We start from the raw sequence: 14,492 nt of genomic DNA, 5'->3' as shown, positions 1-14,492 counted from the left end.
GTGGTATGACTACTTTAACCTTGATTCTATGCATTTAGGTCATTATATTACATTAGAAAAGTAGCCATAATCTGTGAAGTTAGTATTTTAAAAAACTTTTAAAAGAAAGAAATGGGGGAAATCATTAGGAATTAGCACAATGAACGATATCGTAATGATTATTCTGGGATTTATTTATTATAGCTGTGAAAGTGGTCATATCCTACTCTGAATCAATGCATTTCAGGTCATGTAGTATAGTCAATTTCTGTGTATTTATGATATTTCTCCATGCTGGCATAGGGCCAGGTTATTGAACTCCCTTACATTGGTGAGCAGTTTCTCTCTCTCTCTCTCTCATACACAACTAAGTTCACTGATTTTAGTGGGGCAATTTGTGTGAGTAACTATTCATCTGGCACTTGAAAAATAAGTGGAGATCCTCTCCTATCTGGGGAGACGGTTGTCTTTTCACAGATGTAGGTATGGAGTTCAAATTGCAATTCACTTCTTGAAATCATTGCTGGGCATATTATATATATATATATATATATATATATATATATATATATATATATATATATATATATATATATATATATAATATGCCCAGCAATGATTTCAAGAAGTGAATTGTGATTTCAAGAAGTGAATTGCAATTTGAACTCCATACCTACATCTGTGAAAAGACAACCGTCTCCCCAGATAGGAGAGGATCTCCACTTATTTTTCAAGTTGTAAATGAGGACATAATCTGGCCAGTTGTGTGCATTTCTATCGCAGTGGGGGTTCTGCCTGAATAGAGAGTTCTGACCTACTATATATATACTATATATATATATAGTAGGTCAGAACTCTCTATTCAGGCAGAACCCCCACTGCGATAGAAATGCACACAACTGGCCAGATTATGTCCTCATTTACAACCGTGCAACACCAAGACAGCATACTAAAACTCACTGGCACTATTGTTGCAAGATTTCTCATACACACATTAAGCCACAGCTTTTCTAAATTAAACAATTATGCTCATATCTCCCTGAAAAAAAGAGTTAATAACAATGAGCTACTGGTAAAATACATCCTAAACTAAAGAGGCAACGTACATGTCATAACCTAGTCCCAGATTTGGACCTTAGCGTCCAAAATATGGAGGTTAGCATGAAAACCTCCAAGCTTAGTTACCAGCTTGGACCTGGTAAAGCTGCCACAACCCAAAAAATTAGAGTGTTTTGGGGCACTTTGGTCCCCCCAAACCTTCCCTGGGGACCCCAAGACCCAAATCCCTTGAGTCTCACAACAAAGGGAAATAAACCTTTTCCCTTCCCCCCTCCAGGTGTTCCTGGAGAGATGCACAGAAGCAACCTCCGTGAATCTAAAGAGAGGGATTCCACCCTCCCCGTTTCCAGCCTTGGAAAACAGAAGTACCGAGAGCTAATCTCTTTTCCCCCCCTCACCCAGAGGGAATGCAAAGTTAGGCTAGTAAATCTAACACACACAGATTTCCCCCTGACTTCTTCCTCCCACCAATTCCCTGGTGAGCACAGACTCAATTTCCTGGAGTTCCCCCCTAAAGAAAAACTCCAACAGGTCTTAAAAAGAAAGCTTTATGTAAAAAGAAAGAAAAATACATAAAAATGGTCTCTCTGTATCAAGGTGACAAATACAGGGTCATTTGCTTAAAAGAAATATGAATAAACAGCCTTATTCAAAAGGAATACAATTCAAAACATGTCAGCAACTATACCCATGTAAATACAAAAGAAAACAATAGAAACCTTACTGCCTTACTATATTTGTACTTACAACTTGGAAACAGAGGATTAGAAAGCAGGAAACAGAAATCCTCTCATAGCCGAGAGAGAGACAGGCAGAAAACCAAAGAACAAAGGATTTACACGCAAACTTCCCTCCACCCAGATCTGAAAAAGTCTGGTTTCCTGATTGGTCCTTTGGTCAGGTGTTTCAGGTACTTCTTTCCAGGTGTAAGAGACATTAACCCTTAGCTATCTGTTTATGACATGCCCCCCAAATTGCAGACAGTGGGGAAATTCACTGGCGGCGATTTTCTTTTAGAACTTTAAAATAAACAGATTAATACAACACATGCACCTTTACATATAGCACTAAGTATATAACTAACAGACTTTTACATTTTAAGAACACTTTTTAACTACTGGATCCTGGGAAACTTTTACGGAAGAGTGCATTCGCTACTTTGTTAGAAGCTTCTGAGATGTGCTGAATTTTAAAATTACAATTTTGGAGAGCTAAACTTTAACGAAGAAGTTTTTTGTTGTTCCCCTTGGCAGTATGAAGCCACTTTAGCGCAGCATGGTCAGTTTGTAGCTGGAACCGCCGTTCCCAAACATATGGGCGTAGCTTTTCCAGAGCGTACACAATGGCATAGCATTTTTTTTTACTGACTGACCAGTGACTTTCCCTTTCAGACAGTTTTTTGCTGAGAAACACGACAGGATGGAAGTTGTGATTCATTGCTTCCTGAATGAGAACTGCTCCGATACCACGCTCAGATGCATCCGTGGTTACTAGGAATGGCTTGTTAAAGTCCAGGGCCCTGAGCACAGGGTTAGACATGAGCGTCACCTTAAGTTGGGTAAAGGCCTTTTGACACTCATTAGTTCACTTAACTGCATTTGGCTGGGTCTTTTTGGTCAGGTTGGTCAGTGGGGCAGCGATTTGGCTGTAGTGTGGTACAAATCGCCTGTAGTACCCGGCCAAGCCTAAGAAGGATTGGACCTGTTTTTTTGACCTTGGGACAGGCCACTTTTGGATAGCATCCACCTTGGCCTGTAGGGGGTTTATGGTTTCTCGACCCACCTGGTGCCCCAGGTAAGTCACTTTGTTTTGGTCTATTTGACATTTTTTGGCCTTAACAGTTAGTTCGGCCTGCCTGATGCGCTTAAAGACCTTTTCCAGGTGTAGTAGGTGTTCGGGCCAGGAGTCCGAAAAAATGGCCACATTTTCGAGGTAGGCAACTGCATATTCGCCCAGTCCTGCTAATAGACCATCTACCAGCCTCTGGAAGGTGGCGGGTGCATTTCGAAGGCCGAAAGGAAGGACATTAAATTCATACACCCCCGCATGGGTGATGAATGCTGACCTCTCCTTGGCAGGTTCATCTAGCGGTACTTGCCAGTACCCCTTGGTTAAGTCTATTGTACAGATGAACTGGGCCCGTCCCAACTTTTCCAATAGCTCATTGGTGCGGGGCATTGGATAGTTGTCCGGACGAGTTACCACATTTAGCTTACGGTAGTTCACGCAAAAGCGTATTTCCCCATCTGGTTTGGGTACCAGAATCACTGGAGATGCCCACGCACTGGTAGAGGAGCAGATTATACCCATCTGTAGCATGTTTTGGATCTCCCGTTTTATAGCAGCTTGGGCATGAGGAGACACCTGGTAGGGTGGGGTTCTGATTGGGTGAGCATTACCTGTGTCAATGGAGTGGTATGCCCGTTCAGTCCGTCCTGGGGTGGCTGAGAACAATGGGGCAAAGCTAGTGCACAGCTCCTTGATTTCTCGCCGCTGCAGACGTTCCAGGGTGGTTGAGAGGTTCACCTCTTCCACGCCACCGTCTTTTTTTCCTTCGTAGTAGACACCGTCAGGCCACTTAGCATCATCTTCCTGGACTGTAAACTGATAAACCTGTAAGTCTCTGGAATAGAAAGGCTTGAGAGAATTAACATGGTACACTTTGGGCTTTAGTGAGGAATTGGGAAATGCTATGAGGTAGTTTACAGTTCCCAGGCGCTTTTGGACCGTGAATGGCCCTTCCCATAATGCTTCAATCTTATGGGCCTGTTGCGCCTTCAAGACCATAACCTGGTTTCCTACCTTGAAGGAACGTTCTCTGGTATGTTTGTCATACCAGGCCTTTTGCTCTTTCTTAGCATCCTTTAGGTTTTCTCTAGCAAGGGCTAAAGAGTGTCGGAGGGTGCTTTGTAGGTTGCTTACAAAGTCCAGAATGTTAGTTCCTGGAGAAGGCGTAAACCCTTTCCATTGCTGCTTCACCAACTGTAATGGCCCCTTAACCTCGTGACCATACACAAGTTCAAACGGTGAAAACCCTAAACTGGGATGTGGTACAGCCCTGTAGGCAAACAGCAACTGCTGCAACACTAGGTCCCAATTATTGGAGTATTTGTTGATGAATTTACGTATTATGGCCCCCAAAGTTCCATTAAACCTTTCCATCAGGCCATTGGTTTGATGGTGGTACGGGGTGGCAACCAAGTGATTCACCCCATGAGTTTCCCACAGTTTTTGCATGGTCCCTGCCAGGAAATTAGATCCTGAATCTGTAAGGATGTCGGAGGGCCAACCTACCCTGGCAAAAATGTCTGTTAGGGCCAGGCACACAGTGTTAGCCCTGGTGTTGCCTAGAGCTACTGATTCCGGCCATCGGGTAGCAAAGTCCACGAAAGTCAGTACGTACTGCTTTCCTCTGGGTGTCTTTTTTGGGAAAGGTCCCAGAATATCCACAGCTACTCGCTGAAATGGGACCTTAATTATGAGGAGTGGCTGGAGAGGGGCCTTGACCTGGTCTTGAGGCTTTCCCACTCTTTGGCATACCTCACAAGACTGGACATACTTGGCAACGTCCTTGCCCATCCCCTCCCAGTGGAAGGACTTCCCTAACCGGTCCTTGGTTCTGTTCACCCCAGCATGGCCACTGGGATGATCATGGGCTAAGCTTAAGAGCTTCCCCCGGTACTCAGTTGGAACCACCAACTGTTTTTGCGGCTGCCATTCTTTCCGGTGTCCACCAGAAAGAATTTCCTTGTATAAAAGTCCTTGGTCTATAACAAACCGGGATCGATTAGAAGAGCTGAGAGGCGGTGGGGTGCTCCGTGCCGCCGCCCAAGCGTTCTGAAGGCTGTCATCTGCTTCCTGCTCAGTCAGGAACTGTTCCCTTGAGGCTGGGGTCACCAGTTCTTCCTCAGACTGGGGACTTGGCTTGGTCCCTCTGGAAGCAATGTAGGTGATGGGGTTGTTTCCGTTGCTGGTGAACCGCTCTCTGCTGGTGCACCTGAGGGTATTTCAGGCTCTGGCTGAGCCTTTTGGGTATGGCTGTTTGTTGCTTCTGCCAGTTCTGGCTTGCTGGCGCCCACTGGCGTTGAGTTTGAAGATGTGGTTGCAATTGCTGGTGCTGGTTGCTGTTCCAGTTCCGGGCCTGGGACTGGAGGTGCTGTGGCTGTTTCAGTGGTTGCATGGTATCCGGGTTCACTACCTCTGTCTGGGTCTCTGCTAACACAGACGGGGCGTCTGTGGATGGCTCAGGAACAGGAATGGGTCTGGAAGCTTGCCTGGTTTGGCTACGTGTAACCATTCCCACTCGCTTGGCCCGCTTCACCTGGTTGGCCAAGTCTTCCCCCAGTAGCATGGGGATAGGATAATTGTCATAGACTGCAAAAGTCCACATTCCTGACCAGCCTTTGTACTGGACAGGCAGTTGAGCTGTAGGCAAGTCTACAGCTTGTGACATGAAGGGGTAAATTGTCACTTGGGCCTTTGGGTTGATGAATTTGGGGTCTACGAAGGATTGGTGGATAGCCGACACTTGTGCCCCCGTGTTTCTCCACGCAGTAACCTTCTTTCCGCCCACTCTCAAATTTTCCCTCCGCTCCAAGGGTATTTGAGAGGCATCTGGGCCTGGGGATCTTTTGGGTGATGGTGGTGTAATGAACTGCACTCTGATGGCGTTTTTTGGACAGTTGGCCTTGATATGTCCCAGTTCATTACACTTAAAGCATCTTCCATCTGATGGGTCACTGGGTCGAGGTGGGTTACTGTAGACTGGTGAGGTGGAAGAATAGTGTGTCTGTGACTTTCCTTGGGTTGTAGGTGGGGTCTTTGGTTGTCCTCGGTTGTAGGGTTTATGGTCGGTGTGCCCTCTGGGGTATTCGTTCCCCTTGACAGTAGCTTTCTTGCTTTCTGCCACTTCCATCCATCTGGCTCCAATCTCCCCCACCTCAGCGAGATTTTTGGGTTTTCCATCTTGTATGTACCGTGTTATGTCCTCAGGAACACCATCCAAGAACTGCTCCATTTGTATGAGGTGGTGCAGTTCTTTAAAGGATTTAACATTGTGTCCTGATATCCAGGCCTCATAATTTTTCCCAACGTAGTAGGCGTGTTTGGGAAATGACACATCTGGTTTCCACTTTTGGGTTCTGAAACACCGACGGGCATGATCCGGGATTATCCCCATTCTGTATCTGGCCTTGGTTTGAAAAACTTTATAGTCGTTCATGTTCTCCTTAGGCATTTCAGCTGCCACCTCTGCTAAAGGTCCACTGAGCTGTGGCCTCAATTCTACCATGTACTGGTTTTCAGGGATGCTGTACCCAAGATAGGCTCTTTCAAAATTTTCCAAGAAGGCCTCAGTGTCATCACTTGCCCTGTAGGTGGGAAATTTCCTGTGATGTGGAACCATAATTGGCGAAGGGTTGTTAGGATTGGCCGGCGCATGCAGCCTAGCTTGCGCTAAATCCAGTTCACGTTTTCTCTGTTTTTCCTTCTCTTCACTTTCTTTTTGTTGTTTTTTCCATTTCTCGGCGGTGGGCCATGTCTTCTTCTTCTTGTTTCCTTCTGTGGGCCACCTCCTCTTCTTCTAGTTTTCTTTTGTGGGCTGCCTCTTTGGCTGCTTGTTCTCTTTTGTAGGCTGCCAGTTTGATGCTTTCTTCCTTTTCTTTCATCTCCAGTTGTCGCCTGTGTTCAGCTTCTTTGATTTGTTCTTCTGCCTCCCTTTTTTCCCTTGGAAGTCATGGTTCCTGTTTTCTTGTGTTGGGGTGCCCTCCGGCGTTTATCTTCTGAACTGCAGGTTCTGTTGCCTCCTGGGGTCTGCTTACCAACAGTGCCTTTTTCCCTGTCTTCCTCTAACTAATCTTTTCAATGTAAAGTAAACCACAAAAACCACTTTATTTGCATGTGTATTGTGCTGGTAATTGCCCCCTAATGGGAGTGCTATTGTGTCACAAAAGACCCTTTTGTCACAGATTAATGGTTCCTTGCTTAATATGCAAGCCAGAAACTGCAAGAGAGAGCAGAGAAAAAAAAATTCTCTCTGGTTCCTTTTAAAACCAAACCGTTCCTCTCTGCTTAAAAGCCCCTAGCAGAGAAAAGAAAAATATAATATTCCTACTGGCTTCTGGATTCTGTCTATCTCACCACTGCCACTCATGTCATAACCTAGTCCCAGATTTGGACCTTAGCGTCCAAAATATGGGGGTTAGCATGAAAACCTCCAAGCTTAGTTACCAGCTTGGACCCGGTAAAGCTGCCACCACCCAAAAAATTAGAGTGTTTTGGGGCACTCTGGTCCCCCCCAAACCTTCCCTGGGGACCCCAAGACCCAAATCCCTTGAGTCTCACAACAAAGGGAAATAAACCTTTTCCCTTCCCCCCTCCAGGTGTTCCTGGAGAGACACACAGAAGCAAGCTCCGTGAATCTAAACAGAGGGATTCCACCCTCCCCGTTTCCAGCCTTGGAAAACAGAAGTACCGAGAGCTAATCTCTTTTCCCCCTCACCCAGAGGGAATGCAAAGTCAGGCTAGTAAATCTAACACACACAGATTTCCCCCTGACTTCTTCCTCCCACCAATTCCCTGGTGAGCACAGACTCAATTTCCTGGAGTTCCCCCCTAAAGAAAAACTCCAACAGGTCTTAAAAAGAAAGCTTTATGTAAAAAGAAAGAAAAATACATAAAAATGGTCTCTCTGTATCAAGGTGACAAATACAAGGTCATTTGCTTAAAAGAAATATGAATAAACAGCCTTATTCAAAAAGAATACAATTCAAAACATTTCAGCAACTATACCCATGTAAATACAAAAGAAAACAATAGAAACCTTACTGCCTTACTATATTTGTACTTACAACTTGGAAACAGAAGATTAGAAAGCAGGAAACAGAAATCCTCTCATAGCCGAGAGAGAGACAGGCAGAAAACCAAAGAACAAAGGATTTACACGCAAACTTCCCTCCACCCAGATCTGAAAAAGTCTGGTTTCCTGATTGGTCCTTTGGTCAGGTGTTTCAGGTACTTCTTTCCAGGTGTAAGAGACATTAACCCTTAGCTATGTGTTTATGACAGTACAAGGTTTGTTTGTAATAAAGGAAGCTGTTGTTATCTAGACACATAGTAGAGCTGCATTAAATGGCATCATCCAGATCATAGACAATGAATTACAATTGCTCCGCAGAGATTATGCAATATACTTCTGATGAAATGAACAGCCTAGAATAAAATCAGAAATCAGATAGGAAGTCTTGACAAGTTTAATGTGGTGTTCACATGTGAACTAGTCCAATAAAAGACATAAGCCTTCTGAATTAAGGTTTCATTCTAAAATGAAAACTCAGATCAGGTGCCTCAAGGGCCACAGGGAATGAAATCTGACTTGGTGGAAATTGTGTGAAATGCTTGGTTTCATACTGAAACTAGCTGAAACTCTATGACTTTGACTGCAAGGTTAAAGCCATTTGAATTAGTTAGTAAATCGTGCTTGGAAACACAGTTCTCTCTTTCTCAAAATTAATTAAACAATTTTAGGCAGTTACTTATGATACAAGCAGCCCTGTTTCACTTAGCATAAAGATTTGTATTTGCTTGCACAAAAGAGAAAACAGAGTCACATTGTCGACTATTTGGAAAAATGCTCCTATGCAGCACATTTGCCCAGCTTAAAAAAAGGCATTAATATACTTTTGGATTCTGTTAACCCCTTAATCAGTCAACATTTTTTGAAAGGTCAGAAGACATGGGGGTAACAAAGCTAGGAGGCAGGCAAAGGGGCATAGCCGGTATTTTGGGGTATGGGTAGATGGTTGCAGTCAGTAAAAGGGGCTGATCAGTAAGGCTGCAAGCAGAACAGGGAAAGCTGGCACAGTGTGCGGAGTGGGAGTACTGTGTAGCTGGAGGACAATGGAGAGAGAACAGGAGCAGCCGGGCAGCAGCTGTAGATGTACCCTTAGGGAAAAGGCAAACAGGCAGGGTGGACAAAAGACTTAGCAGGGATATAGTACGCTAGCTGTGGTGGAAAGCAGGAGAAGCAGGCAGAGGGCTGGATTATGGTACCTGAGCAGGAGGAATGCCATCTGCAACATGATGCAGTGGCAGCCAGCTGGCAGGGTTTCTGAGGAGAAGCTTATACAGAGTGCTTCTGGCTAGTTAGAGAAGACCTGTGTGCCAGCCAGTGGAGCTGCCAAGGAAGAAGAGGCAGACAGTGTGTGGGTGGAGGAGAAGCTAAAAGCCAGCCAGCCAGCCAGGAGTGGCTGGCTTTGGCAGATCACAAAGTTTCAGTAGTCCAGAAGCACTGAAACCCTTAAAGCTAAGAATGGCTCTGGCATACCACAACAGTGGTGCGTTACACTGGAGGGGAATTACGATGGGGCTCTGTGCCGGCATCTGCCTGTGGATCTGGTTGCAGGACAATTACCTGAATCCAGAATCCATTAGTATTTATCTATGCCATTTTACAACGCCCCAGTTACACAGAATTTTGTATGCCCTGGTTATGGAGTCAGTCTAATGTTGTTTATATCACATTCATCACAATTATATAACAACTGAAATGGGCCCAAAAATTTTCAAGGCCTAATGTAAAACAGGCTTAATCTATAAATGTGTTTATATGCTATTTTTCTTTCTGGTACATGACTGGAAGGGTTGCACAAGAGTTGCACAAGCCAAAAACTATCACAGTATTATGCAAGTTAATGGTATCAGCAATTATTTGAGCCTCTGGTTAACGAAAATCACAGTTGACATTAAATGACAATTTACACTGACTCTAATCTATGCAGTCTTATGGCAGGCCAGTGCAAACAGAAAAAAGATATTTGTACCTGCTTTGTAAATCATTAAGGTGCAATCTCCCTACATAATGCGTGGCTGATGAGACAGTGATGACTCTAGCATTGCGACTGCGAGTTCCTGATTGCTTCAATGTTTCCAAGAGAAGGTTAGTCAACAGGAAATGTCCCAAGTAGTTCAAGCCAAAGTGCTCCTCAAATCCATCCTCTGTTTTCCTTTCAGGGACCAGCATCACCCCCGCTAAAGAAGAAAGTGCAGAAAAAGTGTGATAACTTCAGAGACTGAATGAGAATTCCTGACACAAAAGCAACACAAGACTCCTGCTACACATCTTAAACACAACTTTCAGCATGCCGGATGATTGGTGATTGCAATTGTGAACTGTAAAACTGACATTGATTGACTCCCTGGAGAAAAATGACAAACTCCAGACCTCAGTTTATCGATCTAGAAAATGGATAGAATCATCCCTCCCTTCCTCCGGCATTGTAAGGATGAATTAGTTAATTTTTGTAAGCTGTTTTGAAAATGATGGGGTCAATTTAACCTTTGGGTTTGCACCAGCTCTCAACACTGTGGGCCCCTGGCAGTGGTAAGTCCATCTGGAGTGGGAACGCAGAAATGCAAACTGTTCCCTGCCACCCTACCAGTAGGCAGGGCCAGGCTAATCAGCAGATGTGCTCTTCCAGGCAACTTTTCTATTGAATCCTGGCTGGAGTTTTAAAAGCTCCCTTCCCCTAGGGGCAAACCCCCATCCCAACAGCTGTCTCCATGTGGGGGGGGGGAGCTGGAGCAGAAATAAATCTACCCTGATAAGTATTAACAAAACAGTGTATACGCACAAAGAGTTTTATTAGGAATCATTAGGGTAATACATACTGTGTATATCTATATACACAGTATTTTCAAACTTGGATGCCTAAAGTTGGGCTCCTAAATCCATAGTTAGGTCCCTATATAAAAGTGGTCTAATTTTCAAGCAGCTGCAGCTCTTATTAACTTCTCTGGAAGCAGGTTGTTCAACACCTTGGAAAAATCGGCCTAAAGCTTCTATTTAAGTGCCTAATTATGGATTTAGGAGCATAACTTGAAGCACCCAACTTCAAAAATGCTACATTTATCAGGGTGATATGGAAGGAGTATGTATAAAAACAATAAAAAAATTGAATTCAAAAGTTATGAAATACATTTCATTTTTTTTAATTCCTGCACAACTGGATTTCACTGTTGAGAGAATCAGAGATGCATATTGTTCATGTGGTTAATAGTTTTGAAGGTTTTCTGCTTTTTCACTGAAACACTAAGTACCATATGATGGGAAGGTTAACTGTGCTCTCTGACATGAAAGAATATCAGCTTCCTCTCAACGATGTTTCACGTTTCCATTAAAAATCTTTTACCAAGAGACAGACTGATGATGGCATACGAACCTCCCAGTCTGACTTGCTCCTACTGTGCTTTTGTATCACTGCTTCCTTTTTGGGATCCAATTGCCAAACAATGTCATTATGGTACAGGATGCTTAGAAATAATGGAGCACTTTTTTTTTTCTTTGTATGGCAAGCTCCTGTAGCAATTTTTTCTAATACATATGTAATTCCTACTCCTTAATGGGCGTATACAGTGAAAAATAGATGGCTGTGTGTGACAGTCTGGAATGGGGCATGAGCATTCTGTAAGAGCAGAGATAAATAATTGTACTATTTCTATGTACAACTCTTTTACACAGTTAGGAAGAGAGAGAGGAGGAGGAAGAGGAGGGGAGTAGAGCAATAGTGGAAGGGAAAAGAAAAATGCAGAGGAAAGGAAAGCAGAGCTGAGGAAGCAAGAGAAAGGTGGAAAGAGGAGTAGAGGGAAGGGATGAAAGAAGACACAGCATGGGTAGGGGGGAAAAGGACAAAGTGGAAGGAGTGAGTAGCTCAAAAGCAATGTAACATGCTACTATATGGAAGACATAGGCTGAACCTCAGTAAAGTCCCTCTCACTTTGCAGGCTGATGGCATAAGGAAACCAGATAGAAGTGATCTGTTTGGGCTCTATGAAGACCCTGTTTAGCAGGTTATTCTGATATTTTTATGACTCTCTGCGATCCCCCAAATGGGAGGAGCACTCCATAGCCAGTTCATTGCAGTTCATCTGCAAGTCAATTCATATTTTTTATAACTGCGGTGTCCAGACCGCGGGGCTTCTGTTATACTCTTCTATTTCCTCAGCTCCACTGAAGCATTGTTATTCAGGGCTGGTGTCCTCCATGGAGCAGCTGTGGAGACGCCCTGAAGCTGGAGAAGGGAGGAGGATTCCCCCTTCCCTACCCCATAAACCAGTCCAGCCATTTGGGCTGGGCACTGGCAGGAAGGTTAGAGCAACTTCAAGCTGAGACAAGCTTCCTGCAGAATCCATTGGCTCAGTTGGGGAAAGCTTAATTTTGGGCCAACCTGGTAAAGCTGGGGTCCCAATCTGAGTCCCAGCCGCAGGAAAGTGTCAGGAATGGCGAGTCCCATCACATGGGAGCAGTGGAGCTCAGACACATGCTTGGGTTGGAGAAGAGAGAGAAGTGACAGTCCTGCTAACTAGTGATAGTTTTGTTTCCAGCAATGTTGACAACAGTTAAAGTGGATCAGAAGGCAGGAGGTTGATCACAGAGGGCCTTGCACATCCAAAATGAAGTAAATGTGAAACTCCAAGCACTCCTTTTGAACTGAACTGGATTATTCTGTTCCCCATTCAGCATGTAGGAATCATACACAGCCCACAGGGCCAGGGAAAAGTATCATGGCACAGACATAAGTAGCTTTGCCAGGTGTCCTATTTTTTACTGTAACGTCTGGTAGAAAAGGGACCCTAGTGGGTCCAGCCAGTACTACTGACTGGGCCATTAAAAGCCTGGTTGGCAGGGCAGCCGGGCTAAGGCAGGCTCCCTGCCTGCTGTGGCTCTGCACAGCTCCCGGAAGTAGCGGCATGTCCCACCCTCCAGCTCCTACGCTGCCCCAAGCGATGGCTCTGCAGCTCCCATTGGCCTGGCCACACCTCTGTGTAGGAGCCGGAGAGGGGAAACGCTGCTGCTTCCGTGAGCTGCTTGAGGTAAGCGCTGGCCAGAGCCTGCACCCCTGACGCCCTCCCATGCCACAGCTCCCTGCCCTAGCTTGGAATCCCCTTCTGCACCCAAACTCCCTCCTGGAGCCTGCACCCCATGCCCCCTTCCGCCTGCCCTGGTCCTGAATCCCACTCCAGCCCTCCAAACCCCTCAATCCCAGCCCAGACACCCTCCTACACCCCAAACTCCTCTTCCTCAGCCCCACCCTACAGTCTGCAACCCAAGCCAGCGCATTCATACACTCCCCGCACTCCTGCCTCAACCCTGATCCCCTTCCCGCCCACCAAACCTCTCAGCCCCAGCCCGGATCCCCCTCCTGCACCCCACATACCTCATCACCGGCCCCACACCTGAGCCCATACCCCCAGCTCATACCCCCTCCCGCACCCCAACCCCTTGCCTCAGCCCGAAGCTGCCTCCCGCATGCTGAACCCCTCATTTCTGGCCCCACCCTGGAGCCCGCACCTCCAGCCCAGAATCCGTAGCCCCTCCCACACCTTCAACCCATTGTCTCAGCTTGAAGCCCCCTCCCACAACCTGAACTCCTCATTTCTGGCCCCACCCCAGAGCCCACACTCTCAGCTGGAGCCCTCACCACCTCCCACACCCCAACCCCCTGAGCCAGTCTGGTGAAAATGAACAAGTGACTGAGTTTGGGAAGAGCGAGCAACAGAGGGATGGAGTGAGTGGAGAGCGTGGCCTCAGAGAAGGGGCATGACGGGGCGTGGATCAGAGGAGCGGCAGGGCAGGGCAGGGGGTGGGACAAGGGTGTTCAGTTTTGTGCAAGTAGAAAGTTGACAACCCTAATCAGTGGGCTACTGTAGGCAGCTGTATGTTGTCCTCCTGCCAGCCCAGACATAAGGGTGTGTGTGAAGGTAGAAGAAGACAGAGCTGTGACGCTTGCTCCTATAGACATTCTTGCTTCTGTCACAAGCTATAGGCAGGCCCGGGGAGGCTGTCATAACTTAGAGCTAGAGCTGTTCAAATAATGGATTTTTCAGTTCACCAGCAATTCTGAAAACTCGGGGAAAAAATGTGTTTTGTGTCAACCCAAAACATCACATTGTGATATTTTCAGCAAATCAAAAAGTCAAAAATATTTTTCCTGAATAAAACATTTCATTTGATGAAAAAGGAAATTTTTCATTTAGATTCTGAGCTTTTAACATTTTTGAATTTTTAAAAATAAATCTGAGGAAATTTCTAAATGAAAACTGGTTAGAACTGAAAAATGGAAATGCCTTCATTAGAAAGTGTCAAAATGAAACATCTGACTTTGTCAGAGATTTTCTTTTTTCTACACACACAATTCAGGGAAACCAACAGGCGTTCGCGAAATGTTTCAGTGTTGCTGAATTTGCATTTTTTGCCAAAAAATGTTTCGGATGAAAATTTCAACCAGCTCAATTAGAGCAGCTCCAGGGCTGCACCAGGAGATGTTTTGAGCTCAGGAAATACATTGAATTTGGTGAGTGCAAAGGGGGCTTAGAGATGCCTTTGCATTCCACCCCCACACTGGGGTCCACCTTTCGGGCTGCACCTCCAGGAGGCACAGCACCAAATCTGAGCCTAT

General features: G+C 45.4%; 1 protein-coding gene across 2 annotated transcripts in view; it reads right to left on the bottom strand.

Moving 5' to 3' along the window:
* Positions 1–14,492, bottom strand: part of ZBED1 (zinc finger BED-type containing 1) — a 254,154-nt gene that overhangs the window by 62,051 nt on the left and 177,611 nt on the right. For both annotated transcript variants that reach the window (XM_050933119.1, XM_050933128.1), the window contains one exon: positions 9,858–10,065. In XM_050933119.1, coding sequence (XP_050789076.1) covers positions 9,858–10,065 — 208 coding nt within the window. The remainder of the gene's footprint in view (positions 1–9,857; positions 10,066–14,492) is intronic.

This window comes from Gopherus flavomarginatus, chromosome 1 (genome assembly GCF_025201925.1).
Source record: "Gopherus flavomarginatus isolate rGopFla2 chromosome 1, rGopFla2.mat.asm, whole genome shotgun sequence".
Taxonomy (NCBI): domain Eukaryota; kingdom Metazoa; phylum Chordata; order Testudines; family Testudinidae; genus Gopherus; species Gopherus flavomarginatus.
The sequence above is the reverse complement of the archived record's forward strand: the minus strand, read 5'-3'. Positions and strand labels throughout refer to the sequence as shown.